The 24,444-nt window shown below is 41.9% G+C and overlaps 2 protein-coding genes across 3 annotated transcripts; one reads left to right on the top strand and one right to left on the bottom strand.

The window, feature by feature from the left end:
• The first annotated feature begins 9,505 nt into the window (after positions 1-9,505).
• LOC133714859 (disease resistance-like protein DSC1) lies at positions 9,506-23,060 on the top strand. Of its 2 annotated transcripts, none has more exons than XM_062141120.1 (8): positions 9,506-10,323; positions 11,141-12,200; positions 12,375-12,653; positions 12,758-13,780; positions 13,869-14,656; positions 14,784-14,891; positions 15,213-15,452; positions 21,060-21,484. In XM_062141120.1, the coding sequence occupies exons 1-8, from the start codon at positions 9,824-9,826 to the stop codon at positions 21,112-21,114; spliced, it is 4,053 nt and encodes a 1,350-aa protein (XP_061997104.1). In that variant the 5' UTR covers positions 9,506-9,823; the 3' UTR covers positions 21,115-21,484. The 2 variants fall into 2 exon arrangements, with proteins under 2 accessions (XP_061997104.1, XP_061997103.1); XM_062141119.1 differs by lacking the exon at positions 21,060-21,484 and adding an exon at positions 21,925-23,060 and having other exon boundaries at positions 9,509-10,323.
• LOC133714860 (uncharacterized) lies at positions 15,611-21,008 on the bottom strand. Its single transcript, XM_062141121.1, has 2 exons — positions 20,784-21,008; positions 15,611-20,407 (listed from the first exon to the last, which is right to left on the bottom strand). Exon 2 carries the CDS (start codon positions 20,404-20,406, stop codon positions 19,282-19,284), a length of 1,125 nt encoding a protein of 374 aa, XP_061997105.1. The 5' UTR covers position 20,407; positions 20,784-21,008; the 3' UTR covers positions 15,611-19,281.
• Positions 23,061-24,444: the final 1,384 nt, after the last annotated feature.

The following is a 24,444-nucleotide window of genomic DNA, read 5'->3' as shown; positions in this document are numbered from 1 at the left end:
TGGCTCCCTTCGGCTCGGCTTCGGTATGAGATATTGCATACCGTCGGTATACCGTACCGACCGTATACAATACCTCATACCGAATTATACAAAATACACAAAACCACGCAAGAGGTGAGGTTCGAACCCTCAACCCCTTCCACAACGGCTCACTTCCCCACCGCTGGAGCACAACCTGCTCTCAATATAATACCAACAAACTTTATATTTATACTCGTTTTAGGTGATACCGAACAATTATACAAAACATATAAAATTGTGGAAGAGATGATTCGAACCCTCAACCTCTTTCACAAGAACTCAACCCCTCACCGCTAGAGCACGAGCTGCTCATGGTCAAATGTCCTCAAAGTTTATATTTATACACTTCTTAGGTGAGATTAAAGTTTGAAATCTCATTAAACACAAAGTGACAAAACAGAATCTCTCTCTCTCACCTGGTCTTCGACCTTTCTTCTTCTTCTTCTTCTGCAGTTTCTGCAGTTCTGCTTCATCTATTCTCTTCTCATCTTTTTTTCGTTTTTCTTCCTCCCCAATCCCCATCAAATCAACACAGATTCCATCATCAGATCATCCTCATCTCCAACATCATTGAATCTCCAGCTGCAAACTCAAAACCGAACTATGCCAACCGAAATCTCGGCTTGCCGACAGTCGGTATACCGACTATGTCGGATCGGCGGCGGTTTGAAAATCTCGATACCGACGGAGGTCGGTTCGGCATCGGTTTGGGGAAAAATGGATCGGTTTACTACCGAATCCAGCCCTAGCGCGTGGGGCCCACGCGCCACCGACAACCACCACCAATGGCCACCAAATTTTGGCAGCACCACCTACTCAACAGACCCAACCTCTTTCTCAACTACAACAAGTTCCAATTTTACCTGGAAGAGCTCCAATTTAGCCGGTGAAAAATTTCCAGAAAAATTCAAGAACCCTAGGATCGGGTTTGATCGATTCGACCTCCACACTGCAAATTGGAATGCAAGACCTTAGGGGAAATGATCTCCAGCAAAAACCCGACCTTCGACGCCGGTTTGGTGACCGGAGATGGCCGGAATCGTCGGAAATCGGCAAAAATCGCGAACTGCTACTGTTACCTTCCCAGCTCAAAATCGAGCTCCTCCGGCCAAATCTCCACAAAATACCACCACAGATGCGTCAAGGGGAAGGAGACGAGCTTGGGGATAGCCGGATTTCGTCGTGGGTCGGCCGGAGGGGGAAGAAATCGAAAGAGAACGAACTCGGGCCGAAGAGGAAGGAGTCGGGGGGGAAGGAGAGAGAGAGTTACCGTGGGTTTCCGAAAATGGAAACCTATAGTGGTAACTTTCCATATATATATATTTATTACTGTGAACAGTAACTTCCACATTTTAAGCTATAACTTTCACATACGAACTCCAATTTTTACGTACCACATATGCACGCGCTCGGTTTAACGTCCTCTACAACTTTCATGAAGGAAATTTTCTCAAATTGTTAACCCATAAAAAGTCAACTTCTAGCCACCCCCCTAAAAGATACAACTATAACCGCGAATGGTAAAACATACAATAATTCTTGTAACACAGTAAAAGGGGTAAATCGAATATGGGGTGTAACACCTTCGGAGGTGTGTCATCCAATGCCGCTGGAGCAAGCTGAATCTCTTCTTCCTCCTCTTCTTGGTCCGTGAACTCTTCATTAACAATTTCTAAGGTCGCGACTCGATCATAGGCCTCTTTTTCCACCATGTATGAGGATAGCCTCTCGTACAAGGAATGGAAGGCCTCTACTTCTTCCTCCATGAGTTCGTGATCCATTAATTAACACTTAGAGATGGCACCGCATATCCAGGCCTTTCGAGGTCGTTTTTTGCGACCGCGAGCCCCCATTGTGCCAATTCAGAGGTCGTCACCCCTGCGGGGCGGCCCTTATCATCAATACCAATGACTTGTAAAGGAGAGATTGGTTCTAGGTAATACCTTGCGTCCACGTAGCTGGCGGACACCGAAAAAGGTCGCGGGTCTGCTTTAACAATTTCCGCCTTGTTTGCGACTCTGTCCCATATGATCAGCACCTGATGAAGGGTGGATGTGACACAATAACTCCTGTGGATCCAGTCGCGGCCCAGAATTGCACTATATGCCGCATAGCAATCTGTAACAAAGAAAGCGTAAACCTCTTCTGCTGGACCCACCTTGACTCGTAGGAAAATCAAACCCAATGTTTTGGTCACAGTCCCCGCGAAGTTCTTTAGCGTAAGGGACGTGGATTGGATCTTTTCTTTCTTGATCCCTAGCAGCTGCTTGGTTCTGGTAGTAATGACATTCACAGCCGCGCCGGTATCAACCATTATCTTGCTGACCTTAGTCCCATTAATTTCTGCTGTGATATACAAAGGTCGCATGTGTTGCACCATGGCGGGTGTGGGTCTTGTGAAGCTCATGAAGAAACCCTTGCTGTTAGCATCTTCAGTCTCAAGGAATACTGCTTCTTTCACCTGCGTTGTTGCGGCTGAAGTGATCTGCAACTGCTGTTCTCCAATCGCGTCAGCTTCTACGCATTCCTGCGCAGCGACTGGTAAGGCATACTTAGCAGGGAGCACATAAACCATATTGCAAGAGGTATCCACCATTTCTGTTTCGTCCATGTCATCATCAAGATTGAGCTTGGGTTCATCTGCTGGGATATCGGCGTTGAACCGTTTAACCATGAAAGCAACCAATGATTCCTCTGCGGGGATCACCGCCTTGGCTTTTTCGTGCTCCTGTACCATGGGAACCTGGTTCAGTGACTCTAAATTTTTTTTTTCCGCTGGCACTTCCTCTGGGAGAGCGACCACCAAGCTTTGAACTTTCTGCACAATTGCGGACCGATTGTCTTTGCCCCCCAGCCTGTCAAAGATGGAAGGCTCGCTATTTCTTCCTTCACGAGATACTCTCCGCCAAACATTGACTTTACGAGCTGGCGACGGTTCTTGCCTTGCGAGAACTAGGGACTTCTCCTGAGCGCTGCTCTTGGGGGCACGTGGCTTTTGCTATTTGGGCTGCTGTTTCTGAACTTGTGGGGAAACTAATCTCTTGGAGGCCAGTGCCTCCAATTGTCTCTGATACTCTTCTGGAGGTTTCAGTAATTGCGATGGTTTGATCAGTCCTTGATCTAGTGCTTCCAAGGTTCGCTTTGCTTCTCCAAACCTCCGTTGGAGTTTTCTCTTCCTTGAAGAGCTCATCTCCACCGCCTTGCCCTTCTTCTGTGTATACCATCTCCCTTCTTTGATGGAGGACGTCGACACTGGCGGAATGTAAGGTCTGGTAAAAACCCCTTGCCACTTATCTGCTTGCCCTTCTTCCCTCGCGGTCTTCAACTTTTTGAATGAGTGAGTGAAGCCAGATCTACTTCCGGCTCGATAGTCCCGAAGGTTTCCTTGAACAGCTTCTCCATCGCGGGCCAACTCGCAACTGATCCCGGTTGCAGCTTAGTGAACCAGGTGAAGGCAGACCCCGATAAAGAAGTAGCGAAGATGTTACACTTCAGATTGTCGTCGTTCTGGTACTGGCCACACTGTACTTAAAACCTAACCAAATGGGCCACGACATTTTCGACTTCCTCTCCCGAGAAAGTAGAGAACGTAATGTTCTTATATCCCCTAGGATAAGGTGTCTGTGTAATATGCGGTGGGAAGGGCCCCTGGTAGGCCTCCTCTAGGTTAGGCCTCTGGTTCGCGGCCCTGATCATTGCTTCTACCTCCTCTCTCCTTATATATCTTGGATCAGGAAGAGGTGGGTGAACCACTGTATCATCAACTAGCCAGATCAGCGGTGGCGCCTGTGAGGCCTGATTAACCAAAGATATGCCACCTCCATGGGTCATTTTGTGTTGGGTTAACGTCTGCGACGTAAAACCCACTGCTGGCTGACCCTTTGTGGTTGCGATGACCTTCGCTGGACTTTCAACCCGGTCGGTACCATAATGATTTGCTGGAGGTGGATCGTGGTACACGTATTCAACTCCGTCGCTGTCATATTGGGGAAACAGGCTATGATCAACAAAGGCCCCTTCATTAATTTTCAAAGTCCTGGTCCCTTGCATGACTGATGACGCGGCGTTGTTCTTCCCACCCGTTGCTAGAGTAGTCTCTTTACCTCTGACTGATGCGGCAGTAGCGTATGTGGCTGTACTGCCGCCGCTTGCTTTTTCTCGAGCATTTGGTGGTATGTACTTGCCAGATATGGGGGACTGACCTAGAGAGCCTAAAATGTCGCTAGGATCTCCCAGTGTTTTATGTAGAACCTCTTTGGCCTGATCGAGGTCAGCCTTCTGCATGGCCACCTGGGTCGCGACGTTGGATCCTTCTTTGCGAATCGTCGCGACTTCTGAAGCGATGTGTTTGCTTGCGACCAACAGCTCTTCATGGTTCTTCTGCATTTTTTGGTTCATGCCATCCAATTGACCTTGTGTTTGTTGTGCCCCTAGCTCAAGCCTCTTGACCGAGATCGTGAACTCATCAAGCCGTCGACGGTCCTCCGCAAGGGCTTTTTCCATCTTCTCATGGTATGCAGCAGAATTTTGTTGAAGGATGTTAAGCCGCTCTTCTATGGTCGCATTTTCTGGAACGAGAATAGGCACAAAGTCAATAGTTGTAACTGCGCTCGCGGCTACCTGGGTGATGCTAGATGTATCGCCAGCCTGATTAGGCTGGGCGGTGGGAACTTTCTCTCCTTCAGTAGTAGGATGTTGATTTCCTCCTCGTTCAGTTGACATCTCTGTCGATGGAGGGTTGGGAGAAAATCTTTGGATTACTTGTTCTTTGGAAAGACCACGACAGTCTGCACGCGAGTGCGGTCTGTAACTGGAGGTCTTATGTTTCGGGCAGTTAACGTAAACCTTTTGATAAGGGTTTGCGCTTGACTTCCCAATGGCTTCTGGAAATCTGAATTGAAAGTAGCTGAATTCAATAAGACACTGTGAATCAAGGTTTAGACGTGCGGCCCAAGTATAGTCGCCTAGACACAAACTTTCTTTCAAATCCTTTGGGCAACCTTACTGAAATGGCCAGGTGGGGGAGGGCGAACAAAAGAGGCAGAATCCATTTTGGCATGAACTACTCCCACATAGTGGTTTAGGCCCATTTGTACGCACTTCTGGATTTAATAACCTGTTATGAACGTTGTCCCCTTCCTAGACACCATTTCACATAGGCTATACTTACTAAGATGAAAAAGATCATAAGTGTGAAGACAGTTCAACAAGTGTTAATAAAAACCGCCCTTAACCTTAAGGGACCTGAACTAGGCACCAATAAGGAGTTTAGGTTAATATTAACAAAAGAGACTTCACCTATTCCGTTATGATTCACAACCTCTTACTAACCTCAACTTCTTAATAGTGGTGTGATTTACAGCTCACAATATGTCCCACTGGGTGTGCCAAAATGTTTGGCTCCAATTTTGCTGCAGCTGGTCAACAGTCTCTTTTCTGCGCGGGCGTGCCAGCATCGTTCGGGTGCGGTTGTTGGGGGTGTCCCTTGACCTGACTTCTTTTGAGCGACTGTAGACGAGGAGAGCACCAACCTCGTCGCAGGATTCTTTGTGCCTCGTGCTGGAGGACTTTGTCTTGTGTCACCAAGTCGATACTCAACGTTGTAGGTTAAGCAGAGCGAAATCACCGGGAAGTAGAGAGAAGTACTTGCTAAAGCGTGACTTTAGCTTGGCTGGTTTGCGAGGGTGTTACCCTTGCTTGGATGGTTCCGTAACGTTGTGGTCGTGGTACTACAATCGGCTCCCGAGGAGACTAGGACCGAAGTACGTTGACAGAGGGTTTGGTGGCACTGAAAGTCGGCTTTTGAGAAGACTAGGACTAGGAGTGTGATCACCGGTAAGAGAAAGAGAAGGAGAGGAGCTGCTCTTAGAGAGGTTTGCTCTAGAGAGGCTTGGATAATCTTAGAGATTGTTGTTGTGAATTGTGTTGTGTTTTGTGTTTCATTGTAACCTCTATTTATAGGCTACCATGCCAAAGTGTTTAGCATTAAACAAATGATAGTGGAGCATTAATTGGAGATAGAAATGATGAATTTTGGAGATAAGGAAGCATAATTGAAGATAAAGAATGATGAATTTCGGAGATAAGGAGACATAATTGAAGATAAGGAATGATGAATTTTGAAGATAAGGAAGCACTTTCGGCTCCTTTATTCCTTGAATTTTATCTCCATCAAGCATTCCTATTTTGACCGTGACCTCTTCATAACAAATGTTCCATTATGAGTGTAGATCACCCTGGTAAAATTTCAGAATTTTTCATATAGTGGTTGGGCCGGAAACGCTGCTGGACCTCTTACAGGTCCAGTTTTCCAGTTTTGCTTCTGCAAAAGATTGGGCTGATTGTTTGAAGGCCTTCCACTCAAAAATATCTCTGATTTGATCTGGACAGTTTTAGCTCATTTCAATTTCATTTGGTTAGTCTGCCGCCCCTCCTTCCTTGTTTAGCTCGGTTTCTCCTAGCCGAAGTAGGAAAATGTGCTAAAGTTGACTTTCCATGCTTCCATGCTTCCATAGTAGGCTTTATTTAGCCTCTAAATATATATTTCGAACTTGTCGACAATATATAGCTTGAGCCACTGACATTGGCTCAATTTCTCCAAGACGTGTCTTGTCAGGCCAAAATGCTTATTTTGGGTCCAAACAACCGGCTGGTCTTTCATGGAAATTTCATGGGGACATTGACGAAACATCCCATAAGCTTTCGGTGCATTGCAAGGTATCTTCATGGAAATCATAACTCATATATAGAGGCTTTGGTTGGTGATTTGCCTTGAAATTTTTTGGAAGGGGCCTCATCTTATAGACTGAGGACCTGAGGTAAGTAATAATATCCGTTTTCTATGAGAACTGGTGGAAGCAAGTGTTAATAAATTGTTGGGGTCCTTGAGATGATGAGATATTTGCACCTTCTGCAGCGATCTTCCGCCCTCTTTTCATTCTACATATTCAATAAATCTCGGTCGTTGATATTTATAGATAATTTCTGCAAGTGTTAATAAATTGCTGGGGTCCTTGAGATGATGAGATATTTGCACATTTTGCAGCGATCTTCCGCCCTTTTTCCTTTCTACATATTCAATAAATCTCAGTCGTTGATATTTATAGATAATTTTTTTTTATAACAAAAAAATGTACATGATGTTAGTCAACCGTCCATTCATGTGGGCACAAGTGCATGTTAGTGCACTTAATACTCTCTCTTGCTTTACTCATATCTATCAGTTGCCTTTTTTCATATTCTTCACAAAGCTCTGGAATGGAAGGCACTCAAAGTCTACATTGATGATCAAGATCTTAAAATGGGTGATGACCTTTAGAATCTACTGACTTTGTGTCATTTTTAGATGTGAATATTTGTTTCGCTGAAATAACTCAGATTCTTCAGCTCCACTCTCCTTTTTAACTTTCTCTCTCTCATTATCTAATATCTACACCCCCATTCTCGATTTGGAAATTTTATTAGAGTCATTCTTGATTGTCCATTACATTAACTATACATACAGGGACTAAATGCTCGTCAGATATCATAAACGACTCTCATTCTTTTAACTATGGAAAATTGATCAATGTGATTAACTTTGTTACTAAGGAGCATACTATTGAATAATACATGTTTGATGAAGTTATTGAAGCGTGCTAAATACAAGAAAATCAATATCGATAAAGAAGAAAATACAAAAGTCACTTCTACAATCACATTCGTATACAATATCACTTTTGAGTTCTACTAGCGCATAACATCTGGTTTATTTCATTCCAAAATAGCACCTCCAATTGTCGCACTCTTTTTGGTGAAGCTCTTGAACTCTGCAGTTTATACCAAAAACAAAAATACCACATTGTATTAGTAAAAGCAATACGTTCAAAAAATTTAGCCTCTGTAACATGTGCTATTTCGGGTCATCCCTGATCCCTCATCTTTCTCGTTACTAAACCGTTTGCTCAATTCAGGACACTCAATAAAATGTGCTATCTTTTGCTCGATGCATCGCTTGAGACAAAACCAACAATTTGGTGCAATTTTTGATTCCTAATTGTTTGAGGAAAGTAAGGTTTTCAAATAAATTGAGAAGTATTTTGACACCCATTGATTTGTTTTGGAAGTCCGTAAAATTGACGCATGGATGCTGGTCAAGTTGGCTGCTCGCTACAACATTTACACTCAACAAAAATTTCCCGCTTTACCATTTAAGGCCACGTTTGGTTCGCGAAAAGTAAGCATAAGGAAATAAAACTTGCTCCTTTCCTGCGTTTGGGATGCAAAAGGAAAGGAAATCGTTTCCTGAAGGAAGAGAAAATAAGGGGGAAAGTGGTTCCTTCCAAATCTCAAAGGAATCACTTTCTTCCCTTATTTCCTTGCATTTATTACTCATAACATATTATTTTATTACATTATTTACAAACTTTTTAACAACTTTCCTGATAATTTTCCTTACGTTACCAAACATTGGAACGGAAAGTTGTTGGGAAATTTCATTTCCCTTCCCATATGAAAGACAAAGGAATTCATTTCCTTTCCGTAAACCAAACGAGGCCGGTAATAAAGCTAGGCAGGTTTATTCGAGTTTGTCATTACATCTTTAATGCACTGACAAATGCATGAGTCAAGTAATATAAGTGTGACCATAGACAGAAAACTTGTACCTATAAAGACAAGATGGTCATAGGGAATCTGTTAGAGCAAAGGAGGCTTATTTTTTTAAAAAATAAAAAATAAATAAAATATGAAGAAACTGTTAGAGTTACTGTAAGTGAAAACATAATGTGTTGGGAATTAACTGTATCTAGCTGCCGGGCTCAGGGGTTCCTTTTGGTCTACTGCTTTTCAATTGATCGTTTCAGAAAAGGTGAAAAAAGGGACATAAGTTTTACCACCAAAAATAAATTATAACCAAGTAAGAAAACCTGGTGAGATTTGTTTTTACTGAAGGCAATTCCAAAAGAAAAAAAGTTCAGGGAAGCACAGCACATGGGAGATGGGGACATCACCCTAGCAATCATCATTTCATGTTTCACGTTTTCTCTTCTTTTTGACCCTTAAGTTCACGTGCTGCTCTTTCGTGGAATATTTTTGAAGCTTTTGGTGTATTATGGAAGATGCGTTAATTAAGATCAACACTTTCCAAGGCCTAAGTTACTGTGACATTCTGCCTAATTAAACTCAGCACTAACACACTGTGTTCTATCAAAATTCCATAGTTGAATTTGGTTTCAAGATAGTGATATATTATTCTATTACAATTTCAAAAAAAAAAAATTATTGAGGGAATTTGGAGTTAATTGAGTGATGTTTACATACTGATGAAATCATTCGAGTGTCAATATATATGTCTAACCTTAGATCTTCACTAGTTTTAGTGATATTATTATTCCTAAATGCATCCTTTGGAAGTGCTAATACCATAGATAAAGCTTTGTTTACAATGAATTATGAATATGATCACTTTGGTAGGCCAGGAGGAGTATTTATTTCACTGTAGTTTCGTACTATTTCTTTTTCTTTTTCTTACGGGCTGGTGTTTCATGGAATTTTCATGGGGAACATCCCTTCAGGCTTCAGCTTTCGGTGCATTGTGAGGCATCTTCGTGGAAATTGTCACTCATAAATCAATGCTTTGGTTAATTTGCCTAGTAATATCTTGGAAGCGGCCTCATCTTATATAGACTGAGCCACTGAGGTCAAGGAATAATATCCTCTTACTTTACTCATGTCTACCCAGCTGCCTTTTTATCATTTTCTCACTACTCTAGATCCAGTCGATTTCTTCCAAGCTTGAATCAATCTTGTGCTTGTTAATCTAATGGACGATCCTTCCTCCTCTGCTTCTTCTTCTTCATCTTCATTGACCTATGATGGCTTCCTCAGTTTTAGAGGCGAAGACACCCGACAGAGCTTTGTCTGCCATCTTCACAAAGCTCTGGAACTGAAGGCACTCAAAGTCTACATTGATAAAGAAGATCTTAAAAAAGGCGACCGCCTTTCGGATCTACTGGAAGCCATTGCCGAATCAAAGCTTTTGATTGTAGTTTTCTCTGAGAACTACGGGAATTCCACATGGTGCTTGAAAGAACTGGTGCAGATTATGAAATGCAAGGAGAAGCAGAACCAGATTGTGATGCCCGTTTTCTACAAAGTAGATCCTTCCCACATTCGTAAACAGACGGGAAGTTTTGGTGAAGCTTTTGCCAAGCATGAACGCGACCGCGAAAGGGACGAGGAGTTGCTGCAAGAAGTGCAGACATGGAGATCCGCTTTAAGGAAAGCCGCCGACTTAAGTGGCTGGGATTCCAAAAATTATGAGTAACTTACTCTTCCTCCTCTTGATTAATTATGAGTTTTTTTTTTTTGCCAAACAAAGAAATTAACTAGGAGTAAATGGTCTTGACTCTTGAGTTGCTTATATTATTATTGTTGTTGTTGTTAGATTTTTTTTTTTTAATAAACTAAAATTCAGTTGCTTTTTGTGGGTTGCATGAATCCTGCGAATCATAACAAAGTGCACACACTCAGGTCAATAGTATCTGTAACATCTATAACATCCTTAATTTTAATTATGATGAATACCCCTCTTGTGGTATGGTGTCGGTGATATTGTGTATATTTTCTTAGCAACCGTATGGCATCATGGATGTCCTTCTCTGAGACTTGACTGCATTTGTTTTTTAATTTTTGAAGGGATGATGCCAAGCTCATTGATGATATTGTAAATGATGTCTTTGATAAAGTGAATTGGATCTCGCCCCTGGGATTCCAAAGATTTTGAGTAACTTACTCTTCCTCCTCTTAATTAATTAGGAATAATTTTGCAATAAAAAAATTAATTAGGAGTAAATGGTCTTAAATCGAGTATTCTTATTTTTGCTGCTGTTGGACTTTTTTTTTGGTTGGTGGCTTGCATATGAATCGTGCAAATCATAACAAAGTGCACACACTGAACTCAATAGTATCTGCAACATTTATAACATCCTTAATTTTATTGGTCTGATCTAACATATTAAATGAATACCTTCTTTTGGTATGGTGTCGGTGATATTGTGTATATTTTCTTAGCAACCATATGACATCAAGGGCGTCCTTCTCTTGAGACTTGACTGCATTTGTTTTTTTATTTTTGAAGGGATGATGCTCGTCTTATTGATGATATTGTAAAGGAAGTCTTTGATAAAGTGAATCGGATCTCGCCACACATAGAGGATGGCTTGGTTGCAATGGATTCCCATCTGCATCAAGTGGGACGACTATTAAATGATGCGCCGGATGATGTTGTCTGTGTCGGAATCTGGGGAATGGGCGGCTTGGGTAAAACCACCATTGCCAGGGCTGTTTATGACAGAATTTGTCATAAATTTGACCACCATTGCTTTCTTCAAAATGTGAGGGAAGGCTTCACGAGGAAAGGTGAAGTGAAAATGCAACTTAAATTTCTATCTGGAATCTTGAACGAAAAAGTCAGCAATTTTGATGGAGGGTACATGAAGATGCTGAAAAGGCTAGGTGACAAAAAAATCCTAGTTGTTCTTGACGATGTACTCGATTCAAGCCAGATTGATACCTTGCTCGGAGAGAGACGTTCATTTGGTGGTGGAAGTATAATTATTGTAACAACTAGAGATGAACATGTGGTGCGTGGATTTGAGATATACAAGCCCGAGCCATTAAGTGATGAAGATGCTCTGAACCTCTTCAGCCAGAAGGCCTTCGACACATGCAAACCCCCTGGAGAGTATGAACATCGCTCAAAGCTCATAGTAGAATATGCACGCGGTTTGCCCTTAGCACTTATAGTATTGGGAAAGTTTCTTCGTAAGAGAAGTGTAGATCACTGGGAAGGTCAGCTCAAGAAATTGAAGGAATGTCCGCACGCAGATATTGAGAACGTGCTTAAAATAAGCTATGATGGACTAGAGCCTTGTCAGAAGGTCATATTTCTAGATATTGCATGTTTCTTTAAAGGAATGAAGAAAGACTATGTAACAAAAGTTCTTGACAATTGTGACTGCATCAGTCCCGGCTTGGACTTAGATGTTCTAGTTGAAAGAGCTCTTGTAACTATCTCATACTGCAAAACGCTTGAGATGCACGATTTACTACGAGAAATGGGTAGAAAAATTGAAAAAGGCAGGAAGCGGAGTAGATTTTGGGGTGAAGAAGCTGAGCATGTGCTTACTGAAAATACGGTATGACCATGAATCATGCATGATTTCTCAATTTTTTATGTCATAGATACATAATGCTTTACAAAGATTTTCAATTTTGACCAAAATCAAATTCATGGGAAACATGTATTCAGCTTATAATATTCTTAAATAAGGCTCCTAGACACTCACTCAATTCCACTTTTGGTTACTTAGGCTACGGAAAATGCTGGACGCTTGATGATTGACTTGCCGAAAAAGGAAGGCGGATCCTTCAATACTTCAATGCGCATATTCACTTACGGGCAAAGCTATGCTGGAGATGACGGTCAAAATCACTTGACTGGGGACTTCAAGTTTCTTTCTCGTGAGTTGAAGGTTCTCGTCTGGCATGGATATCCCCAAAAGTGTTTGCCATCCAACTTTGACCCCAAGAATCTTGTTCTGCTTGACGTGCGTTACAGTAACTTTGAACAACTTTGGGAAGGAACCAAGGTAAGAGAATCACGTTTATATACTAATTCATGTATTTTTGTATCAGATGTCTAATATATTATATATTTAATGCATGTTTTCTGGTTTTTCTCGCATGCACGCAGCCGGCGGAAAACTTGATTAGCATCAATTTGAGTGGCTCTCCATATCTTAAAAGAATCCCTAACTTGACTCTTGCGACAAATCTTAAGGAACTCGACTTTCAAGGTTGTTCAAGTTTAACGGAGGTTGACCCATCCATTTCAGCTCTTAAAAACCTTGTTTTTCTTAATTTCCTTAATTGCGAGGAACTTAGGAGTCTTCCGAGCATTGGTCATATGAAGTCTCTCAAAACTCTTCATCTTGGTTACTGCTTAAAGTTTGAGATGTTTCCAGAGATTTTGGAAGGTATGGAGGCACTATCAACGCTTAAATTAACTCACACTCCAATTAAGGAGTTACCATCGTCAATTGAACGGCTTCGGGGGCTTAAATCATTAGACATGACATTCTGTGGAAGCCTTATCCGTCTTCCAGACAGTATCTGTAATTTAGCAGAACTTAGAGATCTCAGCTTGAGAGACTGCTCAAAACTTTGTAAGTTGCCTGAGAACATTGGCAATTTAGAATCTTTGATGGAACTTCGAGTATACGGAACTGGTTTAGAACAACTGCCAGTCTCTATCTTACGTTTGAAGCTCGCTAGATTATTGTTTTCTTATTGCCAAAAAATGGCGGCTCCCCTTTCATCATGGCCATCATCAATTGAAGATTGTTGTACTGCTGTGGTACATCTTGATTTCAGAGGTTGCAATCTGCTGGAATTATCAGATGCTATTGCTTATTTTTCTTCATTAAAAGTATTATGCTTGTCCGGAAACGAAAATTTGGAGAGCTTGCCTGCAAGCATGAAACGACTTGATTTCTTAGAAGAGCTTAAATTGGACGGTTGCAAGAGACTGAGATCAATACCAGAGCTTTCACCAACAATAAGATACATAAATGCACATGATTGCACAGCTTTGGAATCTGTTTCGACACCACAGTCTCCCTACGATATCAGTCGGTGCTTCATATTTTCTAATTGCAGTCAGCTGGTACAGAAAGATGTTTTCAGAGATATTGTGGAAACTCATCTCCCTCCTCAGGTATAAACATAAAGCTTACAACTTTCTTTTCTTTTGTTATTTCCGCCTCTGCGAAAGAAGTTAATCTGTTTTTTCTTTGTTGTTGTAGCGTAATTGTTTCCGACCCTTTTATGTCTCTTTTCCTGGAAGGAAAATTCCAAAGTGGTTCACCCATCGGTGTAGGGGGTCTTCCGTAACTGCCAAGCTACCACCAAATTGGTTTGACAACAAGCTTTTGGGCTTTACTATATGCGCGGTTACTAAAAAGCCCCAGGATAAGGGACGGATTGTTCGATGTATCTGTACCTTCAAAGGAGATCATTGCAAGTACCGTTTCAGTTTCTATTTGGCTGCCAACTGCCGTGAATCAAATCACATGTTAGTGGGATATATGCCATGGTCTGAATCTGGCATGATTAAGAGAGAGGAAGTCAATGAACGCCGTTACACAGAGGCCAAATTTGAGATACAATGGCACTATAAAGCGGGTTTTGAACTCTACAAATACGAGTCGAGTGACCCATTCATCAAAAGGTGCGGAGTTCGATTCGTTTTTGCCAACAAGGAGGAAGATTTTGGGGAACCAATGGTAGAAGTTGATAATTCTGAGAGGCGCCTTGAGGGGTGCTCGGTTGAACCCAGTGGTAGTGGCATCACAAGTGACACTTCCGATGACGATGAGCAATACCTTAAATTATTATCAAAAGTTTTTAAAGGCGCAAACAGACCACCGAGTTACATCAAAATTGAGGACAGTGATTCATCTGAGGGTAGTGACATCACAGGTGACACCTCCGATGAGGATGAGCAATACCTTAAATCATCACAAGCTTTTAAAGGCGCAAACAGAGCACCGAGTTACTTCAAAATTCAGGACAATGATTCATCTGGGAAGAGGTTAAATCTCTATGTCTATAAGCAGATTATAAGATTGACTACTTATTTCATGATAACTTTTGGTTTAGTACTGCTTCATTTGTATGAATTGAGTAGCTATTTATAAGAATTTTGACGTTAATTGCAGGAAAACCCTGGAAAGTTGGACGCAAGAAGTCAGAGTTACATCGGGTCTGAGCCAAGGGCCTCTGGATGATGGTTTTGTCTGGTTCTGCTGCAGCTTTGGGATTGACGGGTATTAGGACTTTTTCACCATATCAATTAAATCTATTTGATTTGTTAGTCCACAAATTAAATACTGAATCAGAAAATGAACTCTTTGATTTTTTTATTTTTTTATCAAACATCATAACATGACCCACTTGAACTCGTAACTTACTGGTTTTTCTCATTTGGATGAATGTCTCTTCTCAACATTGAGCTCGTAACGCTTTATGACTTGACAATTCTTCATTTAGCTTAATGTCCCACGTTAAAAATAATGTTACAAAAGGCGAGCACTTACAAACCAGGTCTGTTGCTTTTCTCCTATAACATTAAATTATTATGTTGGCAGACACGAGTATATATGTACACATCGTGGACGTGTCTGTTGGGCCAAAGCTATAGTGCCAGCTCACACTGACCCAACAATCCTTAAAGTTACTTTCGTTGGGAGGCACACTTGTTGGAAATTTCAACCAATGTTGACACACCAGGTAAGAGTTACACCGGCTATGAAGATTGAAGGTCCTTTTGATGGCTTTACATGGAGGAAGTATGACCAAAAGGACATGCCAGGAGCTAGATACCCAAGGTACGTATTTCGGAGATTTCATCCTGTAAAATCTGGTTACATTCCTTGAAACTACGATATAAATACTTAAAATACTTATTCGGTATTATTGTAACGGTTTCTCATTAATGTAGTAATGTACAAACAATATAATTCCTTCTTGTTGTAGGATAATAGAATTGTGTAGAAATAGTTGTGTGTATTATTGATAATAGGAGCCCTATATATAGGGAATTACAAAGTACCGTAAAGGTAATAGAGTCCAAACATAATTAGGGAATCTATAACTACTCCTATTACAACTCTACAACAAACCCTAGTTTGTAGAGGCACACATTATGTCGATATCCTTCAACACTCCCCCTTGTGCCGCTCAAACTTGGTGATGACGCTTTGATTGTTGCCTCGTTAAAAACCTTGCCAGGTAACAAAAACCCTGTGGGACAAAAATAACCCTGGTCGAAGGACAAAAAGAGCACAACACGTCCTTCACTCTTCGAGATCGAACATGTAGACATCATGCCTCCCCCTGATGTCAATATCTCCCCCTGATTGCTACAATCATGGGAGTTCGGATAACTTTCTCAATCCGATGCTCTTCACATGTTTCTCGAAGGTGGATTTTGGTAACGACTTAGTAAATAAGTCCGCTACATTATCCTCTGATTGGATATGGTTCACTTCAATATTTAGAAGTGCTTGTTGTCATTTTGATGGAGGGGATGAGGAGCACGGAAGGTGGCATTTTGCCTTGTGGGGTCCGATCCCACACTTCCGTCATCTCTTTTCTCTGTAGGGATAGAACAAGCCCATATCAATCGTACATCTCAAGTATTGAAAGATTGTTTTTATACCAGTCCAATGGCGTTGCGTTGGCGCATGGCTACATCTAGCCAACAAGTTCATAACAATTGAGGTGTCCGGTCTTGTATTGTGCTAAGTACAATAATGCGCCTATTGTACATGAGTAAGCATTCCTGCTATTAACACGTCTTCGTCATCATCCCTGGGACGAAACGGATCCATTTTAGGGCCAAGACTACGGACGACCATGGTGCATCTTTGACTTTATCAAAAATGTCTAAGCATCTATTGACACGGTATACAAAACCGTGTTCTCCCAAGGTCCTTCCCCTCAAACTCGGATTTCAGGTGTTCAGCGGTTTTCCTTAACTCACAAGGGTTCCAATTATGTTTATCAACATAAACCGCGACAATTGCAAATCCGGAACTTGTCATGGAAACGCGTGGGCATAGTTCATCATATCCCTTCCCAATCAAGTAGTCATTTTAGTGAGCATTTCAACCTCGTTGCAAATGCGCTCCGTGGTCTAGAGCCACTTGACTTGGGTAAACAAAGTCCACAAGAACCTTCATTATATTCCGTATCTAGATCCCCATAGAAATACGTAGTGACCACATTCGTAAGCTGCATGTTCAGTTATTTGGAAACTACCAAACTGACAAGGTAGTGGAGTGCAATGACATCCATTACGAGAGAATATGTCTTCTCGTAGTCGATTCCAGGGCGTTGTGAGAAACCTTGCGCCATAAGGCGAGATTGCCATCTCTTTCTCTCATCACGCTATCTAACGAAGACCTATTAATGTCAACAGGTTTTATGTTAGGAGGTGTTGGCATCTCAGGCCCGAAATCCTTCCTCTTCGTTAGTGAATCCAATTCAACCTGGATCGCATCTTTCCATTTAGGCCAATTTTCTCTACGTTGGCATTCTTCAACGGAGTAAGGTTCGATGTCATTGGTCTCAATAATTCCACGTCCTCATGTACACTAGTGTAGTTCGTAGAGATCTCTATATTCTCAGGAATTGGTTCTAACATTGAGGCGTCCCCCAACGATGTCTCTTGGACATAACCACAATCCAAAATATTCTCATGAGATGGATTTTGAGTATCAATGATCAATGGATCAAGTTGTGCCAAACTCGCTCTCTTCTTAGGAAGAGAATCCATCGAACCTATGGGTCTCCTACGCTCTCTAGCGGAACCCATGGCCTATGACGCCATTATGCCACCTTGTGGCGTCACCATATTACCATCCATGGTAGTGGTGCAGTACCCATCTTCTCTGGGTGGCACCATGTCCTCTTGTGGGGACATCAATCCTTGCAGGCATGTTTGCAGCAAGTATATGTGATCTCGTCACTTTTAGGGGATCAAGATGAGACATAGTGGGGACAGACCACGACAATTCCTGTCGTTCCTGTTGAACATTGACGTTCTAATCTCCCCCTAACGACGGGAAGACTGTCTCATCAAAGTGACAATTCGCAAATCCAGCGAAATAGAGATCGCCTGTCAAGGGTTCTACATAGCGGACTTACAGTTGGAGACTCATGTCCAACAAATATATATATATATATATATGCATTCGTTGCAATGACTCATGTTGATGCGCTGTGGCGGCGCAATTGGCACATGAATCGCACACTCAAATATGCATAAATACGAGATATTAGACTCGAACCTAGTCACTAGCTGTAACGCAAATAAAAGTTGAGTGGCTGCTATGAGTCGTAGACGAATTAGCATAGCTGCATGCGATATTGCATAACCCAAGCGGAAATATTGGTGCGCATTACCAATGTCCGGGCTACCATTGTAGTCGTTTAATGGTGGCTTTTCCGCGAGATCAATTGGGTGTGTACATGGGAATATGATACTTGATATCAATACCCAATGATATGCAATAGTCATCGAAAACTGTCGATGTAAACTCTCTAACATTATCAGGTCAAATTGACTGAATGGGATGATCTGGGTAGTGAGCCCGTAGCCATATGTTATGTGCTAGGAGTGTAGTATAAGCAGCATTACGAGTGGATAATGGCACAACACGTGACCAGCGTGTTTGCGTATCAACCAACACCATAAAACATCTATATGGTCCGCAAGTTGGTTGATCAAATCCATAGAATTCCCTTGGATTCTTTGTAAGAATGGAATTATTTCCTCAATCTCCTTTGCATAGGATGGTCTCAATCCTAAATAACAGGCTTTACAGAACGAAACATGGGCTTTATAATCAACCAATGAAGGTTTTGGTTAAGCCATAATGTCACAATAGACTTGAGAAGTAGAGAGAGGAGTTTATGGCGTCAATGCCATGTATTTGCCGCAGGGGGTAGGCGGCACTGGCCATGTATGGCCTGTCTTTGCACAATCATGACGCCATGAGGCGCATGTGCAGCTCCTCGAACCAATTCTTGGTTCTTACTTTTCTTCGTTCTGAAAATGGATGTCTGTGTAAAGTCTTTAATACACGGATCATCATGTCAAAGCCTATATGTGCCAAAATCCCATAAGTCGTCTCTCATGACATAGTTGGATTCAATAACTCAAATAGTGGTTGCATACAACCCACTAGAGCGACACATAAGTTTCTCTAATACTCGTTTACGTTCGTAGTCATTAGAGGTGATGCAAAGGAACTCTGTCCATTCTCATAATGTGTTTCCACATGAAAAACATTGGCTCTTATATAATAAAGTTCGAATTAATGTATGTCCAAGACATTAAGTAAAAGAATTGACACTTTATTAATAGCCAATGATTACATCAAAGTTTCCAAAGTCTAATCCAAAATAAAATCAAAGTAAGACACATTGTAGTCACTCTATCCGTTTGGTAACTCCAATCAAATATGACCAGGGAAGTAGAGAGAGATGTTGGTGGAGCGAGGCTCTCTTAAGTACCAATAATCTCAATGACTTTCCTAGACATCACATTTTATTGGGTCCGCCACATAAGAAAGAGTTAATACAATTGTCATTTATTGACTAAGGCAAATTGCCATTACAAAAGTTCTTGGAAAAATAAAAAGGACTAATCTAATCAAAGTCTGTTGCATCCATGTGCACTTCATCTTCAGCTTTGAAGTCCTCTATGGTGAGATTGACATCTCCACCATCTTCTTCTTCTTCTGCAAGGTACACTTCTTGCTCTCTCAGGTCCCTATATGCCCTGTATCTTGCAGCTAGTTCCTCACTTGCCTTGCATTGCTTGAACCAATGCTCAATTGATCCACATCGATGACACTCATCATTGCGGTTGCCTCCCTTTAATTGAGGTGCACGTTGTGCACGTTGTGGGCGTTCCCTAGGAGGGTTGGTGCCACCACCACGACCCATGGTACCTCCACCACGAGCCATGGCGCAACCACCATGACCACGACCACGACCATCTCCCCCACGTGTGACATTGCCACCACGTGTATCCGCACCAAACTTGCGGTTTCCTTCCTTATTAGGGCGGTTATATGGACCCATACGTCCTTCATGTCCCTCATTAGGGTTTCGCTCCTTGCGCCCTCTTTTGGGTGCATTATAATTCGCCTCATGAACGCTCTTAGTTCCAATGGGCCTTGAATTATAATTTCTCACGAGTATGTTATCATGTTTCTCAGCTACAGATATGATATTGATAAGCTGATGAAACCTCGTGATCCGTCCAGCATTAACCTCAGTACGGTATTGCTTTGATACCACAATGGCTGAGACGGGGAAGGTGGAGAGAGTTTTCTCAATTAGCTCTTGCTCTGTGACAGGTTGTCCACAGAATCGCAACATGGATTGTAAGCGAAGAGCCTCTGAATTATATTCAGCAACAGACTTGAAGTCAGCAAAGCGCAGATTGTTCCATTGAACTTTCAAGTCAGGGAGGAGGGAATCTTGGACATTGCCAAAACGCTCTTCTAGCGCTACCCATAGCTCTCTTGCATCCTTGATCGACATATACTCCAATCTGAGTGCTTTGTCCATATGACGTCGCATCAAGATAACTGCTTGAGCATTCTTTGCAGATGTTCTGATGAACACAAGATCCGGGTTAGGTGCCTGGATTATGGGTAATATTCCCTTTGAAGTGAGATGGTTCTCAACATCGGTTACCCAACTGTGGTAATCTGAGCCTGTTGAGTCAAGCATGGGAAAGTCGAGTCTAGGTTCATTCGACATCCTGAAAATAAGAAGAGAAAATATATTAGTTTCGGAGCTAAACTTCCACGAAAACTAAATAATAAGATTTCCGAGCTATGCTACCAAGAAATCAATTTCCAAGAATCTCTTTTGGATTAGACCAAACAATGATGTTTTAATATGGTCACAATTTGATGCTTACGGACGCTCTTAGTCCAAGCATTGTGAACGCTCTTAGTTCACACGAACACTCTTAGTTCGTTTAATTATGAACACTCTTAGTTCGTTAAGCGTGAATCCCCACAATTCCGCTTTGTTAAATATCAAACTCATTTGGCAACATATATTCCAATATTTGCAGAAAATAAAAGGAATTTAAATACAAGAAAGCAGCAACCTTAATTATAAAAACTTACGTGATTGTTCTTGGCTTGAAGACACGCGCGTGTTGATGCAGGCGTGTAGCTAAAATAAGATCGCTGGAATCTGGTCGGAAATGGCAGTTGGTGGGCTGCCCTTCTCCCTTCCCCTTTTTTTTTTTTTTTTCTTCTTTCTCCTTTTTTTTTCTTTCCGGGCCCAACCCTTTCCCTTTTTTTCTTTTTTTTTTTTCGGGCCCAGCCCTTCTCTTTTTTTTATTATTTTTTTTTTTCGGTCTTCTTCTTCTTTCTTTCGTTCGTTCTTCTTCCTCCTAGGCTGCAGGCGGACTGGGCTGCTGCTGGTGGTGCAAATCGGAGGCGGTGCTGCTAGTGGGTCGCTGCTGCAGTTCGCTGGTGGTATGGGTGCAGGGAAGCAGCGTACTGGTGCTCGGGGTTGCGGGGCTGCTTAGCGGTGCTCGGGGTCGCAGCGTACTGCAGGGCTGCTGAGCGGGCTGCGGGGTCGCGGTAGGCTGGCAGGGACGTGCAGCAGGAGCAGCGCAGTGGCAGGGAGGCTGTGGTGTGCTGGCAGGGAGGCAGCAGCGCGCAGGAAGCAGTGCAGGCAGCAGGGGCTGCAGTGGGCTGCTGGGGTGAGGCTGGTGTGCTGAGCCGCAGGCGTCTGGGCGCGGGGGCGCTGGGGAGGAGGCCGGCCGGGCTGGGCTGCTGGGTTTGCAGGTTCGGCCGGTGAGGTGAGATGAGATGAGGTGAGGCTGAGGCAGGCCGGAATGGAGATTTTTTTTTTTTTTTGTTTTGTTTTGGGTTGGCGGCACAGAGGAAGTTCTAGGTTTTTTTCTTTTCTTTTCTGAAGCTAGGGTTAGAACTCGTGCTGATAACGTGTTGTAGGATAATAGAATTGTGTAGAAATAGTTGTGTGTATTATTGATAATAGGAGCCCTATATATAGGGAATTACAAAGTACCGTAAAGGTAATAGAGTCCAAACATAATTAGGGAATCTATAACTACTCCTATTACAACTCTACAACAAACCCTAGTTTGTAGAGGCACACATTATGTCGATATCCTTCAACACTTCTTGATTTTTTACTTTTCGATGTTGCTTAGGCTCTCATCTGAACTAAAGTCACACATTTAGAAGCTTGATGCATTTCACTTCATAACATTAGATTCTTTGTATTTAGCAGAGTCTATTACGTATGCACTCCTCAAAATATCGGAGGCTGCATGGCCGTAAAGGAAGTCCAAAGCTCCAATGATAAAAAAATCCTTAAAATTACTTACAGAGGAAGGCACACATGTACACTAGCCTCCACCAACAATGGAAGAAGGGGTGATAGCAAGACCTTCGTGGGCAGTGGTGCATCGAGTATTCATGACCAAGTTGTCCAATCACCAAGCTCACCAGGAGCCAATGGTCATGGAGGAAATGTAATTGCAATTGCTGCTGGGCTTGCTGCTGCACCTGCTGTTGCCACTGAGACTTATGTTTCGGAGAAGAAGGAGAAGAAGAAGCGCAAACAAGAGGAAATAACTGACAGTCCTGTTCTAGTTCCCGCAAAGAAAAGCAAAGGTGAAGAAGTGGCTGAGCTTGAAGTTGAGAAGACAGAAAAGAAGAAGAGGAAGAAGAAGAATAAAGAAAATGGTGTTTTGGATTCTTTAGATGGGGAGAAATCTGTGAAGGTGAAGAAGCACAAAGATAAAGAAGAAGCTGGTTCACCTCAAACTGAAAAGTCTGAAAAGAAGAAAAAGAAGAAAAACAAAGAGGCTGAGGATCATGGTGCTGATGCTGCCACTGATAATGGCAAGGGTCATGGAGAGGCTGATAAGAGTGAGAAAAAGAAGAAGAAGAAGAAAAAGGATAAATCGGAAGAAGTGGCTGAGCTTGAAGTTGAGAAGACAGAAAAGCAGAAGAAGAAGAAGAAGAAGAAGAAGAAAAAGAATAAAGACAATGGTGTTTTGAATTCTTCAGATGGGGAGAAAACTGTGAAGTTGAAGAAGCACAAAGATAAAGAAGAAGCTGGTTCACCTCAAACTGAAAAGTCTGAAAAGAGGAAAAAGAAGATAAACAAAGAGCCTGAGGATCATGGTGCTGATGCTGCCACTGATAATGGCAAGGGTGATGGTGAGGCTGATAAGAGTGAGAAGAAGAAGAGGAAAAAGGATAAATCGGACGCTGACGAAGTATAGATGAAAGGTTTAGTAGTAGTGTCTTTAGTGTATGCCTCTCTTTTCTTTCATCTAATGAGAACTTTCCATCTAACTTATGGATTTTCATATCTCGTATATGTAATTTCTTTATCAATTTTCTGCAGAACTAGTTTATGTAGTGAGTTAGCTTTTTCAATACAAAAAAAAAAAAAAACTTTTACTATGGCATGGTTGCTTGTGCCGATTATGATGGTGTGGTGAGGGAGGGAATAAGTGATGTTGTGGACCAGAAGAGCGCTTCTTTGGGAAGAGGCTCTGGACTTCAATAACATCAAGGAAAAGGACCCGAGAAATGATGGAAGCTGATGAAATCAACCAAATGAATCCAACTCCATTCCGAACAATAATTCATGAAGATCCTCACCAGGAATGCCGGTGGTTGTGCTCGGGAGAGCCAGACTTGTGTTGTATTTAAGATACTGGAGCTACTGATAAGGGATCAGTCAAAGCTATATTTTGAATTTTTGATAACTATGTTTGTGTGCCCAGGGCTTCGACTTAACTGGTGTTTAAGAATAATTAATCCTAATGGTTTATTCAACATTTTGATTCTTTAATCTAGAGTTCTAGACTAACAGAGGCTCTTGCCTTTCTCCTGCATATCCAACAGGAACATTTCCATAAAGCGGCAAATAGTGGAAAGAGGATTATACGCATAAACAAAAACAAAACACTCTCCTTTAAGTGTCATATTGTTGGATGGGCATGATAAAATCAGTTCAACATTGAAGTTAATTCTGTCTTTTAATTTCTTTTTGTTTCACATTTCAGAGGGATCGAAAGTCTATAGCTTTTTCAACCTAGATTCCAGCCATCAAGAAAAGGAAGCAAAGAAAAGCTTGTGCCAAGCACCAGGCAAACAACATTTGCAACTGTGTTTTTGGCAAGCCTCATCCTTCCTTATATATAGAAATCCTTGCGCAAACTCCGCATCTTTTTTCCAATGTGGATATTGGTATTGCTGAAATGAATTACATTTTTCGACTCCACTCCCCTTTTAACTTTTTCTCCTATTGTCTACAAATCCTCGGAATCTGTTAGAGCTATATATGCATGATTAATTATCCACTATATTAACTGAGGTTTAACTATACAAGCAAAGAATGCTCATCCGATATATATATCATACAACCTGCAAATCTATTAACAACACGAAATTGATCAAATGTGATCTCAGAGGGATGAAGATAGACATACCATACAGGGATTCCATATGAATTATATATGCCTGAAGTTATTGAAAATGTGTTTGAAACAACGACATCGATATTTATAATAGAGCATGTATAAAAGACACTATCAATCACCCTCTCACACAATGTCACTTTAACATCCTGTTACTTGACTTAATTCCCCATCTCTGGGGCTAAGCCTCATGGGTGAGAACATAAGCTTTTCCGATCTTGTTAACACCCGCAAAGACTGGATTATCGTTGTGATCTCGAATGATAGATCATGTCGCAGCAGCTGCATCCTGGCACACTGATCTATCAAAG

This window comes from Rosa rugosa, chromosome 6 (genome assembly GCF_958449725.1).
Source record: "Rosa rugosa chromosome 6, drRosRugo1.1, whole genome shotgun sequence".
NCBI lineage: Eukaryota > Viridiplantae > Streptophyta > Magnoliopsida > Rosales > Rosaceae > Rosa > Rosa rugosa.
Note: the sequence above shows the minus strand (reverse complement) of the source record. Positions and strands in the feature narration are given on the sequence as shown.